The 16663-nt window shown below is 42.1% G+C and overlaps 1 protein-coding gene across 1 annotated transcript; it reads left to right on the top strand.

Moving 5' to 3' along the window:
* Positions 1-2173: 2173 nt before the first annotated feature.
* CALM1 (calmodulin 1) lies at positions 2174-13623 on the top strand. Its single transcript, XM_053980139.1, has 6 exons — positions 2174-2259; positions 5207-5237; positions 6185-6328; positions 8346-8452; positions 9879-10014; positions 10235-13623. The coding sequence occupies exons 1-6, from the start codon at positions 2257-2259 to the stop codon at positions 10261-10263; spliced, it is 450 nt and encodes a 149-aa protein (XP_053836114.1). The 5' UTR covers positions 2174-2256; the 3' UTR covers positions 10264-13623.
* Positions 13624-16663: the final 3040 nt, after the last annotated feature.

Raw genomic sequence — 16663 nt, 5'->3', positions numbered from 1 at the left:
AAATTATTAACATGATCTGTCAAGAGTTCGGAAAAGTAGACACAAAAGGTTAAAGATAAAAAAAATAATAGGAATAAATGCACAGCAATCCTTCTACTCAAAGGCCCTGTTAATCTTTGGCAACATTCATTGAATGTTACTGAGTGCCTTTCTACTTCACATTTCCAAGTTTCATCACGTATGTCCAAACGCTGTAATGCTGATAGTTTGCAAGAGAATCTACGTAAGTTTTAATTACTTGTCTTATAGTCTCTCCTCAACAGATAAATCCAATCCCTTCACTTTTTAACAAGTAAAGATTTGGATCAATGGAAGAACATATTACATGTGCTTAAAATTAACTTTAAGGAGATTGAAATAAAGCACCTATATTCTAAACTGTCACATTTAAATGTTGGTAAAATTATTCTTCTGATAATACCTTTTCTTTGCAAGGTAATTGTACAAATTTATTAGCCCAATATTTATGTAGAGTTCAGTGTTTTAACAATGAAATCTTCACCTGTGTAAGACCAGCACAATAAGCTGAACAATTTGTACATGAACATTGTTCTTCACATGTCCCCGTGAGTCTCAGCTAGTTCCAAGATTCACTTATCCAAGCAAACTCTCTTGTAGCTTACACCAGTCAAACATGGCGCCATGCTTTCCAGAAAGATGTTAAGCTAGGAAGGTAAGAGCCTAAAATTGCTGGATCTGCTTTGAAAATGAAAGATCAGTTATTTGCATGTTCTTCCACATGGAAAAATAATCAGCATCACTGTTCAGTAAAAAAACCAAAAAAGGCATATCAAAAAAAATAGGAGGATGGGCGTTCCACATCTAAAATGGAAGCTGTCTATAAGCCTATCATTTGCAGACTAGCCAGCTGCAAATTGGTTTTCTGACACTATTTCATACAGTAGTTCCTATACAAATATTAGAATGGTTTGGAAACCAAACTTGACACATTAAATGTGCTATTTTGTTTGATGAGAAATCCCTCTACATTGCAAACAGGTAACTGTTGTGCTTGCCAGCCTATCACTATGTTCCAGAAAGGCAAGCAAATAAATTGTAACTTCAGTGGCAGAGCTATTGAAACTGTTAAACAAACAGAACCAAGCTGATTTTGTGGTACGCATGATTTTTCAAAAACATAGAATAGACAAATGAATTTCAAAAGATTTAGTGCTCTACTGCAAGCAGATTTATCAGACTTATGACCACACTGGAAATACTGCAAGCCGCCCAATCCAGAGAGGGGCCCAAACTAAAACATTCAAATAAAAATATCTCAAACTACAACAAAGCTCAAAATCTAAGGGAACCTGTCATGGATGGAACCAAAATCCTAGATTCCAAAGTGGGTCCATGTTTGTGCTTCCATGCCTGTTAAAGGAGGTACAGTGTGAATACTACAATATTTTTTGGGGTTATTACCAGTGTGGACAAAATCCTCAGAGCTGACAGGGATGAAATGAAGAAAACACTGAATCAGGACATGCTTTTGCTGCCTCTCAATTGCAGGTTTCTGAAGAGGCTGAAGTGACACCTCAGTTGTAGACCATCCGATTCTGGATTAAATTTCGCCGTCGCCTGAATTTTGGTGCTTGACAAAAGCCCTGATTAATAAAAAGGCAGCTGTGCTCGCTTCAACATTTTAGTTTTACAGTTGCTGTCACACACGCCTTGTCATCGAAAAAAGAGTCCTTTATTAACGTTTTCCCCTCTCCCCGCGCCGTCATCCTCTCGCAGGTGCCGCTCCGGGCTCCCCGGGGGAGCGCAGGCCCAACCCGCCGGCGGGGATGCTGTCTAGAAAATAAAAAAAAAAGCACCAACTTGGCCGAGATGCCCTCGCTCCGGGGGTTCCAGCCTGAAGAGCGGCAGGGACCCGGCAGGGACCCGGCGGCGAGGCAGCTCCCCGCGGGCTGCGCCGGCAGCAGTGCTTGGCAGAGAAGAGCCGCTGCCGGGACCGGGCTGTCCTCGCCCCTCTGGGGGCGCTCGGCCGCGGGGCTGCGGGAGCGGCCCCGCCGGGGGAGGGGCCGGGCCGCCGAGGGGGCAGGGCCGCCCGCCGCAGTCACCTCGCACATACCGCGCCGGGGAGGAGGGAAAAGGGCCCCGCTCCGGCGGAGGGATACAGCCCCACGTATATAGCGGGCGGCGCAGGCTCACAGCCCCAGCACTCTGTGAGCCGCGCCGGGAGGAGGCAGCAGCCGCCGCCGCTCGTGGTCGCGCAGTTCGTGCAGCCGCCGCCGGGCCCGCCGCCGCCGCGCCATGGTAGGGGGCTCGTTCGCTCGCTGGACCGGCCGGGCGCGGCACGGGGCGCCCGGGCTGGCGCGGGGGCTGGTGCGCACTGCGCTCGCTGCGGAGCTGGGGACGGTCGGGTTGGTGGAGCCGGGCTGTTCCCGGGGAGAAGCGGGGGTGGGGGGAGCCTCGCGGGGGCCCTTCCCGCCCGGGTCTCCGCGGGGTGAGCGGGTTGGTGGCTGCGGACTCTTCCTCTCCCTACGCCCCGCCGCCTTGCGCGGGATCGCTGCGGAGCTGCGGCCCTTCCTCTTCCGCCGCTTCCTTCCCCTTTCCCTGGGCCTGCCGTGTGGGCGCCCCGGACCCGCGCCCTCCCGCCCCGCCTCGCCTTCCCTTCCCTGCGGAAAGGGCCGGGCTCGTCTCCCCGGGGCTACGGCCCCAGCACCGGGCAGGACGCGCTGCGGGGCGGGGCGCGGGTTTGCGGGCGAAGATCCCGCTCGGCTCCGGCACCAGCTGCACTGCGCAGGGAGCGGGGGGGCGGCCGGGGGAGGGCACCGCGCTGCAGCTACTGCGCCCCCGCCGTCCTCCCCAGTCCCCCCCCAAAAAAACGCAGCCGCGGCGGCGAAGCCCATCGCTGTCTGCATTACATCATGTCTCCTCCTCTTCCTCCCGGCCCCCGCGCACCCCCCGGCCGCGGGGACCGGGGCGCTGTGCGAGTTGCTCGGTTGGAAGCGGCCCAGCTCCTGCATGGGGGGCTCGGGGCGGGAGGGGCGCAGCCTCCCCTCTCCCCAGGGTCTGCGGGGGAAGAGCTCCTGCCCCAGCCGCCCGCTGGAGGAAAGGCGATGGGGAGGGAAAGCTGGCCGCGGAGCCCGGGCGCCCTCGCGGTTGGATGATGAGGACGTGGTGTGGCTGCCGGCTGGAGAGGGAGGGAGGGGAAACGGGGACGCACTGCAGCAGTGGGTGGCTGCTGGCCGGAAAGGGCGCCTGTTGCGCCGGCGGGCTGCGAGCCTCCCGCCCCGCCGGCCGGGCGATGCCCGCCGGAACGCATCGCATCATCTGCCGGGTGCTCGCAAAAGAGAACAAGAGGAAGGGCTGGGATTTTCCCGGCAGTTTTTCGCTTCCTACGAGAGCGGAGAAACAGTTGCAGACTGACCTGTAATCGCTTTTTGGCAACGTGGGTGTTCCTCGACTCTGTCTCTCCATCTCCCCTTCCCGTAGGAGAAGGCTGACATCACCAGGACAGGATTTGATGACTTGGCTGGGTGGGGTGATGGCTCCAGCCCTGGCTGGGTACCTTTGTCCTGTAGCTGTGGGGATAGTTAGTGGCTGTGCCTGTTGCTCGGGAAGGTGAAGCCCTTGGCGGTGTAGAGCTGGGTTGTGTCCTCGGGCATCACTGGGTGTGCGAAGGTTTTGGGGTTTTGTTTTGTGGTTCTTTTTTTTTTTTTTTTTTTTTTTTTGAAATATGATTTTTAGAAACATTCAGTGAGCTCCGATTAATGGGACAATGAACTGGTGCTGTGGGCTGGAGGTTTTTTGCCAAGGTGTGGCTCTGTTTCCTGTTCTGCAGGGCAGTGAGTCTGTTATGTAAATTCCTTAGATAATCGTTAAGTGAAACCTCGCATTTTCTGGAAAATCACAAAGAGTGCAGGAAGTCGAGCCGGATTTTGAGCACAAGCGTTTTGCAGTTATTAAAGAAGACTGTCTTTAGCTGTTAGCATTTCTACCCTTTTCTCCTTCCTCCAACACACTGCATGCGGGGAATTATTTAATCATTACATACAGACCTTAAAAGAAACCCCCCACCTAATTACAGATGAGATCTGTGTATTTTCCTTAACATACAGGGAAGATTTTTAACCCTATCCTTTTCCCATATGCAAGAGCTTAACATTGCATAGCTGATTAATTCTCCATGGCGTTTGTTGCTCTTTGCTGCAGTTAGATGCTTTTTTATCTTAATATTTTAGGACAAGAAGGGTTTGCCTACCTTCTCTGACCTACAAAATTCTCTGTTCTATTTGTAAAAATAGTCCAGTAAAATGTGTTTAAAACAAGTTAGTACCTCGTATTCTTCAGTATCTGTGATTAGGCATGTAAAATTCTTTTTTTTTTCTTTACTAGGAAAAGGCATATTTTTCCATAAAGAACTAGTTAGTGCCTTTGAGTCCAAACTGGAGCTTTTTGTGATGCTCTATCCATACATAGGGAGAGGCTTCTGGAAGGATGTGACTATCACAGTCAAGCTCTAGAAAGCTCTTTTGATTCCCACTGAGCTGTATACTTTTGTATGCAGCAGTGCCCCTTGATGTACGGAAGGTCATAAACAGGCATTTTAAATCTTGCCACTTAAAATTTTATATAAAACAACCTGCATGTAAGGATGAGGCACCTTAAACTGCTTGGCTGCATGGAAAATAATATGATGCACGAAAACTAATTTTCTTTGTCGGTGGTGGCAAAAATCTCTGTAACCCTGTGATGTAATTAAGCAGATGTAATTCGCAGCAGAGCCCCTCCTGTGGGGCTGGCAGAGCGCTGGAGGCTGCTGCGGTGAGCTGGGGAGGGCGGGCAGGGCTGGAGCAGTGGGCGATGCTCAGCCCAGTGTGCGCGGTGCCCCCGCACTGCACTGCTGGGAATGGCATGTGCTGTGAAACCCCTGACACATGGCATTGGGGATTTTGTGCCTCTGACCTGTTGTAAGGAGCCTGCCCTGTGTCCTTCACTGGACCAAATCTGATTCACCAAGTTGCAGGATGGTGTTTGGTTCTTCATATGTACTTTCAAACCAAGGTAGCCTATGTGCTTCTGGAAACAGCTGCATGGTGTAGGGGAGTGCAGTCTCCTTGTAGAGACAGAATTCCGGGGTTTGAACGTGACTTCATGAAAATAATGATAAATCACTTCTGAATTTGAAAGGAAGTGCCTCATGGCTTGACAGAGCTGGCAGTAAACAGTATTCTAAAATGTTCTATTCTTTGTGTAGGCTGATCAGCTGACTGAAGAACAGATTGCTGGTAAGTGTGTTGATGATAATTTTTTTTTTTTGCTAGCTCTTATGACTAAAAGAAAATATATTATCTCGAGCATAGTGGAAAAAAACATCTTTGACAATTTTAAATCTGTACTACCACTTTTGAAAAGCAGTCACTTAAAAAAATCCCAAACTAAAAAAAAAAATAGACAAAAATGTTCTGGAAGATTACTGCTTCATTGCCTCTTAAATTAGACTTCTTATTCCTTGGACTGCAGATAATGATATTTTTTTTTAGATGTTCAGACTTGAGCCAAGTTCTCCTAGATTTCTGGCAAACAGAAATAATTGCTAGACTCAAATGAACTACTTAGAGTCAAAGGACACCTAGGTACTCTTTAATGGAGTGAAATGGCAACAAATAAACCTCAAACTGGTTTATTGCACATTGTTACAAGCCAGTGTCTTTTAAATAAATCTTTTAATAAACTGCCTGTAATTCAGGCTGGTCAGGAGAAGGAGCATTATTTGACCTTCGAGAGACCAGACACCCATTTGTGGCTGACACTAATTCTTATTGTCTGCTGACTTAAAAATAAGTGGTAAATGACAATGCTTTTGTTCCTTTAAGTCTGTTAATTGTTAAGGGAACCCAGTGGCTCCTTTCCCTTATTTCAGACAGCTGCTGTTTTTGGAGCAGCTGTGTCTCGGGCAAGATGGAGATGCATGGAAATGAATTACAGAGTTGTAAATGCTGATAAATAGCCACATGAAATAAGTTTGAATTTACTGTGAAAAATGTGTTGGTATTGTAAGTAATTTTTTATTTGTATTTGAGAGTGTTAATTCTCTCAATACAGGGACAGTTAGATAAAAAGAAAAAAGTGTTTCTTAGAATTGTGCCAGGCTTGGTCAGTAGAGTGCATTTTTAGTCTGTGGTTTTCTCATGCTGGTGATGTCTCTAAACACTGGGACTGTTTCTGTCTCTAGAATTCAAGGAAGCTTTTTCCCTATTTGACAAAGATGGAGATGGTACTATCACAACAAAAGAACTGGGAACTGTCATGAGGTCACTGGGTCAAAATCCAACAGAAGCAGAATTGCAGGATATGATCAACGAGGTAGATGCTGATGGTAAGTGTTGGGAAGGTGCTGTGATCATCTTTAATGTGTATGACCTCCACACCTGGGCTTAAACTCCATTGGCAAGACTATGACATAGTGCTCTTATAGCAGTTTCAAAATTCTGGATGGACTCTAAACTCAGAAGGATGTCAAAGATGCTAGCAGTATTCATGAGACTGAAAACAGGCAATGGGCAGAGGCAAAGTTATGCTATTTGTCTTTAATATTTTATGGGTCACAGGCTTCCTATTGCTATGTGACTTGCCCTGACCTGCCATTAACCTGTCTTTCCATCCAGCTTTTCTGTATGTGTTTTATCAGCCCATGCTGGTTTTAATAGCTTTACCAATGTCTGTGGTTTTGGCTAAGGCAAAAACTGTTAGAAGTGGAATAGTGTTTTCAGTGGAAGTTTAGCACCACAGGAAGAGTATATAGTCTATCTAATATATTAAATTCCTAATAGATAGAGAGGGGCTATTGGAGGTAAAGGCAGAAAACCCTTCCCATATCAAGGCTAACAGAATTATTTTAAATGAACACCAGAAAGCCTATATTGAAACACATGTTGTGTTTCTGAACTCCACATAGGCTAACAGTTTTAAAAAAGAATAACATTTCCCCTACTCAGAGATGTCAAGCCTTTATTTTTGTATGTTGGTTATGATATTTTCTTTAACCATTTTGTAAAAGAGTGAAAGTATATTGGCAAGAGTATAAATTATTGCCTTATCAGGTCATATTAAGTAAACTATTTTCTTAAAAAAGGTGTAAGTTGACTTTAACTGTTAAGCTGAAAATCTTAACTTTAACTGACAGGTTTCAGTGTCTGTAGTGGTATGTAGAGTATGTGTATAGTAGCTTCTTTAGGCTGCAGACCAAATGCTGCTCTGGTGGATTTAAAACAGAAGGAGACTGAGGACTTCAGATAAGTATGCCTGCCCAATTGTTTAAATTTGGGTTACAGAAGAATGCTTTGCTATTCTTCTGCATGTTTATTGAGGTTGTTTTCAAAACTGAGTGTTTTCAAAACTGTGTTCCTATTTTGCTGGTATGTAAAGCTGGCCATGATGGTAAATAGCTGTGTACATCTCAGGCTGGAATCCCTAGGATGAAAGGATTTTCTTAAACCTCATTGTTGCACAATGAATTTGTATGCTTCTTTAAATCAATGGTTGCACAGTAAACTGTTTAATGTGATTTTGTGAACTACTTAGTGTGCCTTTTTGGCATATAGAGCTGAGTCCTGACTATACAAATCTAATTTCTACACCATACCACTTTTTCCCTAGCTTTGAGGAGCCTGAAATTTAAATCTTTGTTTTGAATGAAAAGCTTAATCTTCGGGGTGAGGCCTGGATGTCAGCAGGGATTTTCAGTTTTGCAGTAAAATACCTGTAAGAACACCTACAGCTAAGCTTATCAGTAATAACAGATAATATCAACTTTTCTCGTGTCACTGGAATTTGCAGGTCTTTGTTGCCCCTTAGAATGATTTGTTGCTTTTGTTGTGTGCAACTTTGGTTGATAAGGTAGTTGATTTTTAGAAAGAAGAAAGTATTTACAGTTCAGTGATGTGTGATGTTCCCAAATATTAGATAACCTTGGATTGTAATGGCGGCTTAATAGGAGTTCTTCCTGGAAGACACAATTGAGAGATTATAAAGAAATTAAAAGCTTGCTTTTGTGGGAGTTATTTGAAGTAAAAATAAGTCTTGTTATTGGTTAACCTTGAAGCATCAGACTGACATTTTACTTGTAGCTTTGGTAGCAAATGGTGTGGCTTGTCCTTGAAAGAAGGCAGCAGTTGATTTTGTGCTGGAACAGAGTGGCTGCTCTGGCTGCTGCATGTTATGATAGCAAAAAGGCAGTGGTAGCAATTTAGAGAGAAGAACCAGTTTGTCTATAAGGACAATGGACAGAAGATCTGGCAGTCTTGTCCCTGGCTAAGTCAAATGCCAGATTTTTGTTTATTTGTTAGTGAAGAAAAGCTTGGAAGTTTAATTTTTTGAAGTTTCTTTTTATTAAGGCAATGGCACTATCGACTTCCCTGAATTTTTAACCATGATGGCCAGAAAAATGAAGGACACAGACAGCGAGGAAGAAATCCGTGAGGCATTCCGAGTCTTTGACAAGGTATTACTAAAAGTACAGCTACTCTTCAAAAGCAATAATGATGTCTATATTTTCCTTAGTGTTTTCTCTCTTCTTGTCTAGAAGGAGAAAGAGTCCTCTACTAGAAACAGAGGAACTGGAAACATAACAGAGATTGTTCTGAATATAGAGCCAGGACTGTTGTAGCCTGGTTCTACTTGCTTTATACAACAAGGTCTAAGCTTTAGGCTCATCCATGAGGAAAACTTTCTGACCTTTCCTTAGAAACAGAGATTAGCAGAACTTAATGCTTGGGGGCAGGGGTGGGGTTTTTTTGAGATGTGTGTAGAGGAGGGGGATTTTTCTCTCCTTTGACTTTGCGGGGAATGGAGAAACATTTGCATGGCTGCACATGGTTTTATACTACCCTATGGAAGCTTTTCAAGGTGAGATGATGTCATCAGTATTTGGAGGGACACAAAGTATTGCATGTTCTCTTTTCAAAATGTGAAGTTTGAGGTTGCTTTCATGAAAACTTAAGAGCTCAGCTCCCTTGACCTTGTTTAAGAATACCTGGGCATATGTCAGTTTTCTAGAACACGAGTTCCTCTCTTCAAGTTGTTTGAACATGACAGATGTTACACAAGACTTGTGTGGAGTAGTGGCTGGTGCAGCTGTAAAGCTCATGCACGTGCATGTGTGGAAGAAGACTTTACTACTACTTTTTATAGAAAAAAGTGTCAGCCTGTAGTACTTTGCTGAAAATGTGGGGGTATTTCTGCAGACAAGATTAGTGTTTAAAGCCAGTGTGGTAGGTTATCTACTGGTGATGGCCACATCCTGCTCTAAGATAGTGTATTCTTCCAGTCTGTGGCATTTCTGAAGTGGCTCAGTGAGCTTTAGGTTTGAATGTTGCAAATGGGGACACTGGCTTAAAAGTGTCTATTTGTCTTTTCTTTTTAATTTTGCCATAAAACTTCTCAAAATACGCTTTTTTTGATTTGTTCTTCATCATCTTATCCAAGAAGCCTAACATAGTCAGCTGCAGTCTGGTTATAGAGGTAGCGTTATCACAGAAGAGAAAGTTGACTTCATTCTTGCTGATGTGGAAGCAGGTCTCTTTGGCCTTGCTTAGGCAGCAGAGACTAAACAAAAACTTTTTTGGTTTTGTTTCTGTGTTTATTTTTGAAATCTCTTTAAAAACATTAAAAATACCTTATCACAACTACAAGTCAGGCATGCAGTTGTAATAACACAATGATTGTATGGAAGGATATGGTGTCATGCATGCCTCAGGCAGCGGTGGGACTAATACATACTGCAGTTTGTACAGTGTGCCAGGTCTGTACATCTGTTCCAAGTGCTGTAAGGCTGCTTCAGAAGCAGTTACTGGAAACCTAGGTGTAGTTTCCATGTTAGTCAATGTCAGGATTGTTGTTCATGGTCTTGTGCAACTCTTTTCTCGTAGGATGGCAACGGCTATATCAGTGCAGCAGAACTACGCCATGTTATGACAAACTTAGGAGAAAAGCTAACAGATGAAGAAGTAGATGAAATGATCAGAGAAGCAGACATTGATGGGGATGGGCAAGTCAACTATGAAGGTAAAAAGATACTTGTCTTGACTCAAAACCAGAGGAAAGCCTATTGCATAGGGCATTAATTTTTAATACTTGAGACATTAGTTTATTTGCTTGTCCACTTCTGTGGACAAAATCTTGGATGCAGTGAGGGGTGCTTTTTTTAATGCCATCTGTGTTTTAGACACTTCTGATTTGAAGTACGCTGGAGACAGTAAATCACAGTGACTCTTTATCTTTTCAGAATTCGTACAGATGATGACTGCAAAGTGAAGAGACCTCCTTTACACCTTTTTTCCTCTAGAAGAATCAAATTGAATCTTTTACTTACCTCTTGCAAAAAAAAAAAATGTTCATTTATTCATTCTGTTTCTGTATAGCAAAACTGAATGTCAAATTACCTTCTGTCCACAAACTGCATGTAATGGTTGGTGGTCCTGTCCCTAAAAGATAAAGTTAAACATCAGTTTTACAATATAAATAATTGTACTACCTTGAAAATAAAAAAAAAAAAGGAAGCACTTAGTGAACTCGAAAGTTCCATTTGCTAATGACTATTACACTGTTTGGGCTGGCCAGTTTTTCATGCATGCAGCTTGACAATTGAGCACAGTCAGACATGTGTATTAAAAGGAAAAAAAAACCAAAAGGATCCACTCTCTTGTTCAATAGTGGATTCTAGTTCAATTTGTAGTATAAATTGTCATAGCTGGTTTACTTTAAAATTGGTTTATACCTCAGGATGGTATGCAGCAAAATGGTTGAAGGATGCAAAACTTAAAGAAAATGCCCTAAAGGTTGAATGGTTCTCCTGTACGTAGCAGTGTGCTCCAAAAATAGGATGATCTTAACTATGGATGGCATGTCTGTGTTAAAATACTGGTTTAACATTGTCTGCATTGCACTATAGTGAAACGGGTGTCAGGCTGTTACCGTTCACAAAATTTTTAAAAGAAACCTTCACCAAGGGAGCATCTTTGGACTCTCATATTTTTAAAACCTTCTGTACCATGACTTGGAGCTGGCGGAGTAGCCTGTGGACTTCAGCACAACTATCAACATTGCTGTTCAAGATATTACAGTTTATGTCCATTCCAAGTTGTAAATGCTAGTCTTTTTTTTCCAATAAAAGACCATTAACTTAAAGGTGGTGTTAAATGCTTTGTAAAGTTAAAATATATATATATAATTGAGATAATAAACCAAAAAAGCAGTAGGAAGGAAGTGTTTCTATGAATGACTTGCTGCTAAATTATAATGCACATGTATGCAATAAGTTATCCCCTATCTTTTCAAGATGGCAAGAACTGACCTCCTGTAACCCAAGACCTTTGCTATAAATAAATGAACTTGTGCTTGCCTTTCATATTACGACAATGTTAATTTAGTTGGTCTCAAAGTCGTGTAATGCTGACTCGTCAACTATCAGCACAAGTAACACCTCATTTCACTACAGTGGAGAGCTCTGAGCATGCATGTCAATACTGGGGAAACATGTATAGGTTGCTTATGTTTTTTTGACAGGTTACAAAAACTAGTGGGAGAATTTAAACAGCATGGACTTCATAGATATCTGATTCTCAAACATGCCAAAAATGCATTTATCTGCCCGCAGAAAGAAATCAGAAGGACATTTTACAATATGTATTTTAAAAAACCAAATTAAGCCTTTTTGGAAACGGGCTATTATGTCTTGACTTCTCAAACACTTGCATGAATTTTGTGGGGTGGAGAAGAGGACTAGGGTTAATTTAAAAACGATCTTGTTACTTCTGCTTTGCATGCACTAGCAGTGCTTAGTCATTCCAGTTCTCTGAATAAGTGTTCTCTGATCCTTCAGCTTCCCCATGAATGAGTGGCAAAGCAGCCGTGTGCACTCTTCTTCGTCTGAAAGAAGAATGCTTCTTCTCTTTTTTTCTTTTTTTTTTTTTTTTTTTTAAGCAGAGCCTCCATGTGGAAGGCTTTTATGCTTGGGAGGGAGGGGCTACAGCATAATTACTGACTGTAAGTTTTTGTTTCCAAATGTAATGGGTTGAAAACCATAATTGTTTGATTGCATTTGGTTTTGAAGAGTATTGATTCCGTCTCTAGAAAGAGATACAAGTCTCCATTCATCCTGTCTAACTGAGGTTGCGTGTGTTAAGAACTTGGTTTGCTCAGTGGGGGGGGGGGGGGTCAAGAGCCACCTCCAGAAGGCAATTGAGACTACCTGCCTTCAGTGATTTTTATTTTTTTTCTCCTGGGGGGTGGGGGGAGTTCTGGGTGACAAGGGACCCAGACACCTTAACCAAGTGCCTAAAAGTTAGATGGGCTGAATGTAGGCAATTGCTTAGGTATCTGTTTGTTGCAAAGGCTTAATACTGTGGCTGTGAGTGCTGTCCTAGCAAACTGGCCTCAATGATGGGAATGTCTGACTACCATTTGAAAGTAGAGTCTTGCATAGCAGCTGCAAACTACTTAAAGTAGTGCTTGAGAATGGCTGCACTGATTCTGTAGAGCAGCTTTTAAAGAGAACCTACTCAAGAGACAGGCAAGGCAGGAACAATGGTTGCAGCTCTGAACTAATTACTTCTGCCTGGGTGTGCAGAGATCTTGTCTAGTAGGTAAATGCTTCTTACCATCTATCTGTCATTCACTCATGGTTGGTAGGGTAGTTCACCTAAGAACAGCTGCTTTTAGCTTACTAAGTGTGCTCTGTGCTTGCTAGCAGAGACCTCATCCTGCAAGAGGTTCTTGGCTTGATTAGAAATTGTCTGGCAGTGTGCAGTGTTGGTATGCCCTGTAACTGAATCTGCCTGGAGGTATCTAATTATTAACTGACTTCAGTACCACATCAACCTCGAGTAAATGTATCCTCTGTACAGGACTTAAGCTCTGTTCCCTTCTGCATAGTGAATAACTAGAAAAATGAAATGGTGTCATCAAGGTATTTTTAACTTTTTTTAAATTTTTTTTTTCCTGTGAGTGTGTGTGTGTGGCTTTGGCTTTTTCCAAATGTGAAAGTGTGGGCTGGATACACTTGGTGCATGGCTTAGAAACATGGGACTGGAAAGAACTTCCTGGGTCATCAGATCCAGTCCCCTGCTATTGCAGGCAACCGTGTCATATAATCCTTTTAATAAACTGATCAAGCTTAAACACCTGCTTGTAAGTGGCTTGTTTTCATGGAAGTTCTGTAACTCATGTTGCTCTCAACTGATGCAAATAATATATGAAATATGAAGTTAATCAAAAGGTCCTCCAGCTTAGCTTAAGGTTTATCATTACATTTATTTAACTGACTTTCTCGAACCTGTTATTATTTGCACAACACTCAGGAAAGTGTTGAATCTTTACCCCTCTTGCTATGAATAAGAGTTGGTGTGCTTGCTTACTTTTTTTAATGGAAAAGATGGATGTCTGGCTTGTTGAAACCTGTTAGATATGTTAATTGTCAAGGCGAGAAACAATTGAGTTACTTGTATTTGATACATAAATTTAAGGCTAGAGTATACATAACCATTTTTAAAACACATCAACTTGCAGTGTAGTTTTATATTTAATACTGAAATTGTACTGCTAAAGTTTAAACTGCTGTTAATCATATTCCTCTTCTGATCATAATGAAAAAATAAAGGGTAAGAAAATGCTTAACATAGATTATTCATTATCATGCTTATTTTATTAATAATTCAGGCACTGAAATATCTCCAGGTATGGGGCATTTGTTCTGTTTGCTGGGGTGGGCTGGAGTGAGGGGTGGGGAGGTACTGATGTAGGAAGTTCTTAATCCCCAGCCATTTGTCACACTTGCACAGCTTCAGAAGCACAGACATGATAAGAAAGGGTCTAAGAAAGGACCCTATACCTTAGTGATGCCTTGGATGCACACGTGGGTGTGGGGCTGGGCAGTGGGCAGGGGACAGTGCTGTGGCTGCCAGGCCCTGTGCCCTGCCCAGGGCAGCGTGGAGCAGGGTGGGGCTGTGTCCTGGGCCCTGGATTGCAGCATGTGTGTGATGTGAACGCAGATTCTTGTTTCCAGATAACAACATCCTAGACTAAAACCACAGTCTTGGGGTTTAGAAATACCAGAATTAATACAGCTTGCTTATCCCCTGCCATGAAACTAACTGGAACACACGTTTTGCTGCAATCCAGTTAGGGTTTGGGTTCTTTTGATTTCATAGTGTTTTGGTTTGGGTTTTTTTGGTTTGGTTGGTTGGTTTGTTCATTGGTGGGGGTATTGCTTGGTTGGTTTGGGTTATGGTGTTTTATTGTTGTTTAAGGTTTTTTTTTCGATTTGCTAAGTGAAATCTGACATGGGACTGTGGTAGAACCACAGAATATTCTTCTGATACACAAACAGAACTGTCAAGTGAACATAGGCAATGAAAGCTGATGCCCTGATTCTCCTGACTGACATTTAGGAAACCAAATACTTTATTTTCAAGTAGAGTGGGTGGATCTTTAAAATCGGCAAGACAAACATACCAGGTTGTGTGGGGATTTTTTCCTAACAGCATTGCAATTCCAAAATATCAATGATGTTGGGTTTTTTTTAAAATCCAAATACAACATTGTGAAGTAATGAACTACATATGATGAATTGTGCAAAGAACTGGGATTCCAAAGATTCTTGATGTTGTTGGCTGTAGAAACTTTGCATGAAGGCTCAAGTACTTAGTGGATTTTATGTTTTCTAAGAACCCCTATCAGTGAGTATCCTAGGGCAGCAGTCAAGGGATATTTAAAAGAGTTGGTAATTTCTTTAATATTAATAAGTTGGGTTTTGAACTGAAGTGAATAAGTATCCCAATAAATGGCAGATTTGCTGATTAGGTAGACACCAAGAAAACCTCTTACAGTCTCATAGACAATTAGGCACAGTTGTTATCTAGCAGTAAATGAGTGTGTTGCTCTCTATCCGACTGATGACTGTAATCAGGAGCAGAGCACACTTCACAGCACAGCCCTTTTGGCCTTCAAACTATTAAACTCCAGGAGAAAAACCCACAAACATTCAATACAAAAAAAATTGTATCACAGGGTTAAATTTCTCCCACATCGCTGTGGAGACCAGCACCATGGAGCAATGCTAAAGAAAGTTGAGAAGCAAATCTCCCAGCATTACCACCAGTGACCCTCAAAAAGAGGTTGCAAGTTGTCCTTTCCAGCATGCTTGTAGGTGAGGGACAAAGCTAGATGGGTGGCAGTGGGTACCACAGCCTCATTTGTAGTGTTTTGTTGCTTTGATCTTTCATAGAGGTTTCATTGACTGCAAATCTTGCACAGACCTCGGAAGAGCTTCTTTCATTTCAGTTGCCTTAGAAGTCAGCATCCACAGAAATACTGAAAGAATTATTCATAGTGCAGCATTTTCCTGACAAAAACAACTCCTAAAATAGTGGTTGAAGTACTATATGAAAACTGTTCTAATAATCTAAAAATTAATCAAAATTATTTCTGAATATTATTTATTTCCAGATCTCTAAATATGATATATTTCAAAACCAGATTCTTTAACAAATGCCATGCTTGCTCTAAAATTTGCAGTATTTAAAATGAACACAATATTTGAACAGGAATCAACTGAGAAAGCCATAAAAAGGCATTAAAAAGCATTCCCCATTTTACTAGTCTGCAGTAGGATTGGCAATAATAATGCTATCAGTGTAGCAAGCACTCTGAGAAAGGGTATGGTGAAAGAAACAGATGGAGGGAGAGTAAAAAGAATACCTGTCCATGGGACTGCTTTGTAGTCTTGTCCTGCTGAGTATTTGTTGTCCATAAGGCTATAAATATTTAATTTTGGGCTCCCTGGATTTTTTAGCAGTGGTGCTGTTACTCAGTTTGTCCAGTTTTCCTGGCTTCCCATAGCTCCACCCTGCTCCATGCTAACTTCATATTTACCTGAAAATATACAACCTGGAAAAGCTGTCAGCCTACTGCTGTTCCGAATTTGCCAAATGTGCTCTGCTTGTTTTCAGCTTTTTAAAAAAATATATTTAAAAGAATAATCTCCTGCAGGCATTCTGTTAGGAGATAAAATATGACCATGATTTCATAAAGGTTTTACTTTACTTATGATTTCACTCTATTGTGAAGAGAAATTTTAGCCCAGAGTATTTAGCTGTCTAGGAATTTCTGTGAAATATCAACAAAATTAGTTTCTCAAGGGTTTTGACATAAAATTTGATAGGTATTCCCTAATAACTAATTTGTTTTTTTAGATATTAATAAATAAAAATTCCTACACAAATATACCAGGTACCCTGACAATCAGTGTGTATGATGCTGTCCACCTTACATAGCTGAATTAAAGACAAGAAGATTTAATCAGTAAATTAAGTAAGTAAAACAGATTTTTAGTATCAAAGAAGGTATCTTGCACTATCGTACAGTTACAAAAGCATAGCTAAAGTGGGAAAATAGCCTTTCTGATCTATTTTCCATCAAAATAATTTGTAGAGGAAGGTAATTTCTTATAAGTAGCTCAGGTTATTTTTCTGTATTGTACACTTGCACACGTGGAAAATACTACTCAAGAAAAATGGTCTTAGAGCTACAAAATTAATTACTCAAAAAAACAATTTAGGTTATCCATGAAACTCAAGAACGGCCTATTGCAAATGTGATCGCAAAACATCATGACACTGTCTTATCTAATTCTATACTGCCCTCAGCATCTTTCCAT

The sequence above is a fragment of the Vidua macroura genome, chromosome 6 (assembly GCF_024509145.1).
Source record: "Vidua macroura isolate BioBank_ID:100142 chromosome 6, ASM2450914v1, whole genome shotgun sequence".
NCBI lineage: Eukaryota > Metazoa > Chordata > Aves > Passeriformes > Viduidae > Vidua > Vidua macroura.
The sequence above is the reverse complement of the archived record's forward strand: the minus strand, read 5'-3'. Positions and strand labels throughout refer to the sequence as shown.

What these genes read in the sequence shown, in the direction of transcription:
- CALM1 (XM_053980139.1), top strand. An exon ending in GACTGAAGAACAGATTGCTG is followed by an intron (nt 5,238 to 6,184) that starts GTAAGTGTGTTG and finishes TTCTGTCTCTAG; the next exon opens with AATTCAAGGAAGCTTTTTCC. An exon ending in CATTCCGAGTCTTTGACAAG is followed by an intron (nt 8,453 to 9,878) that starts GTATTACTAAAA and finishes CTTTTCTCGTAG; the next exon opens with GATGGCAACGGCTATATCAG.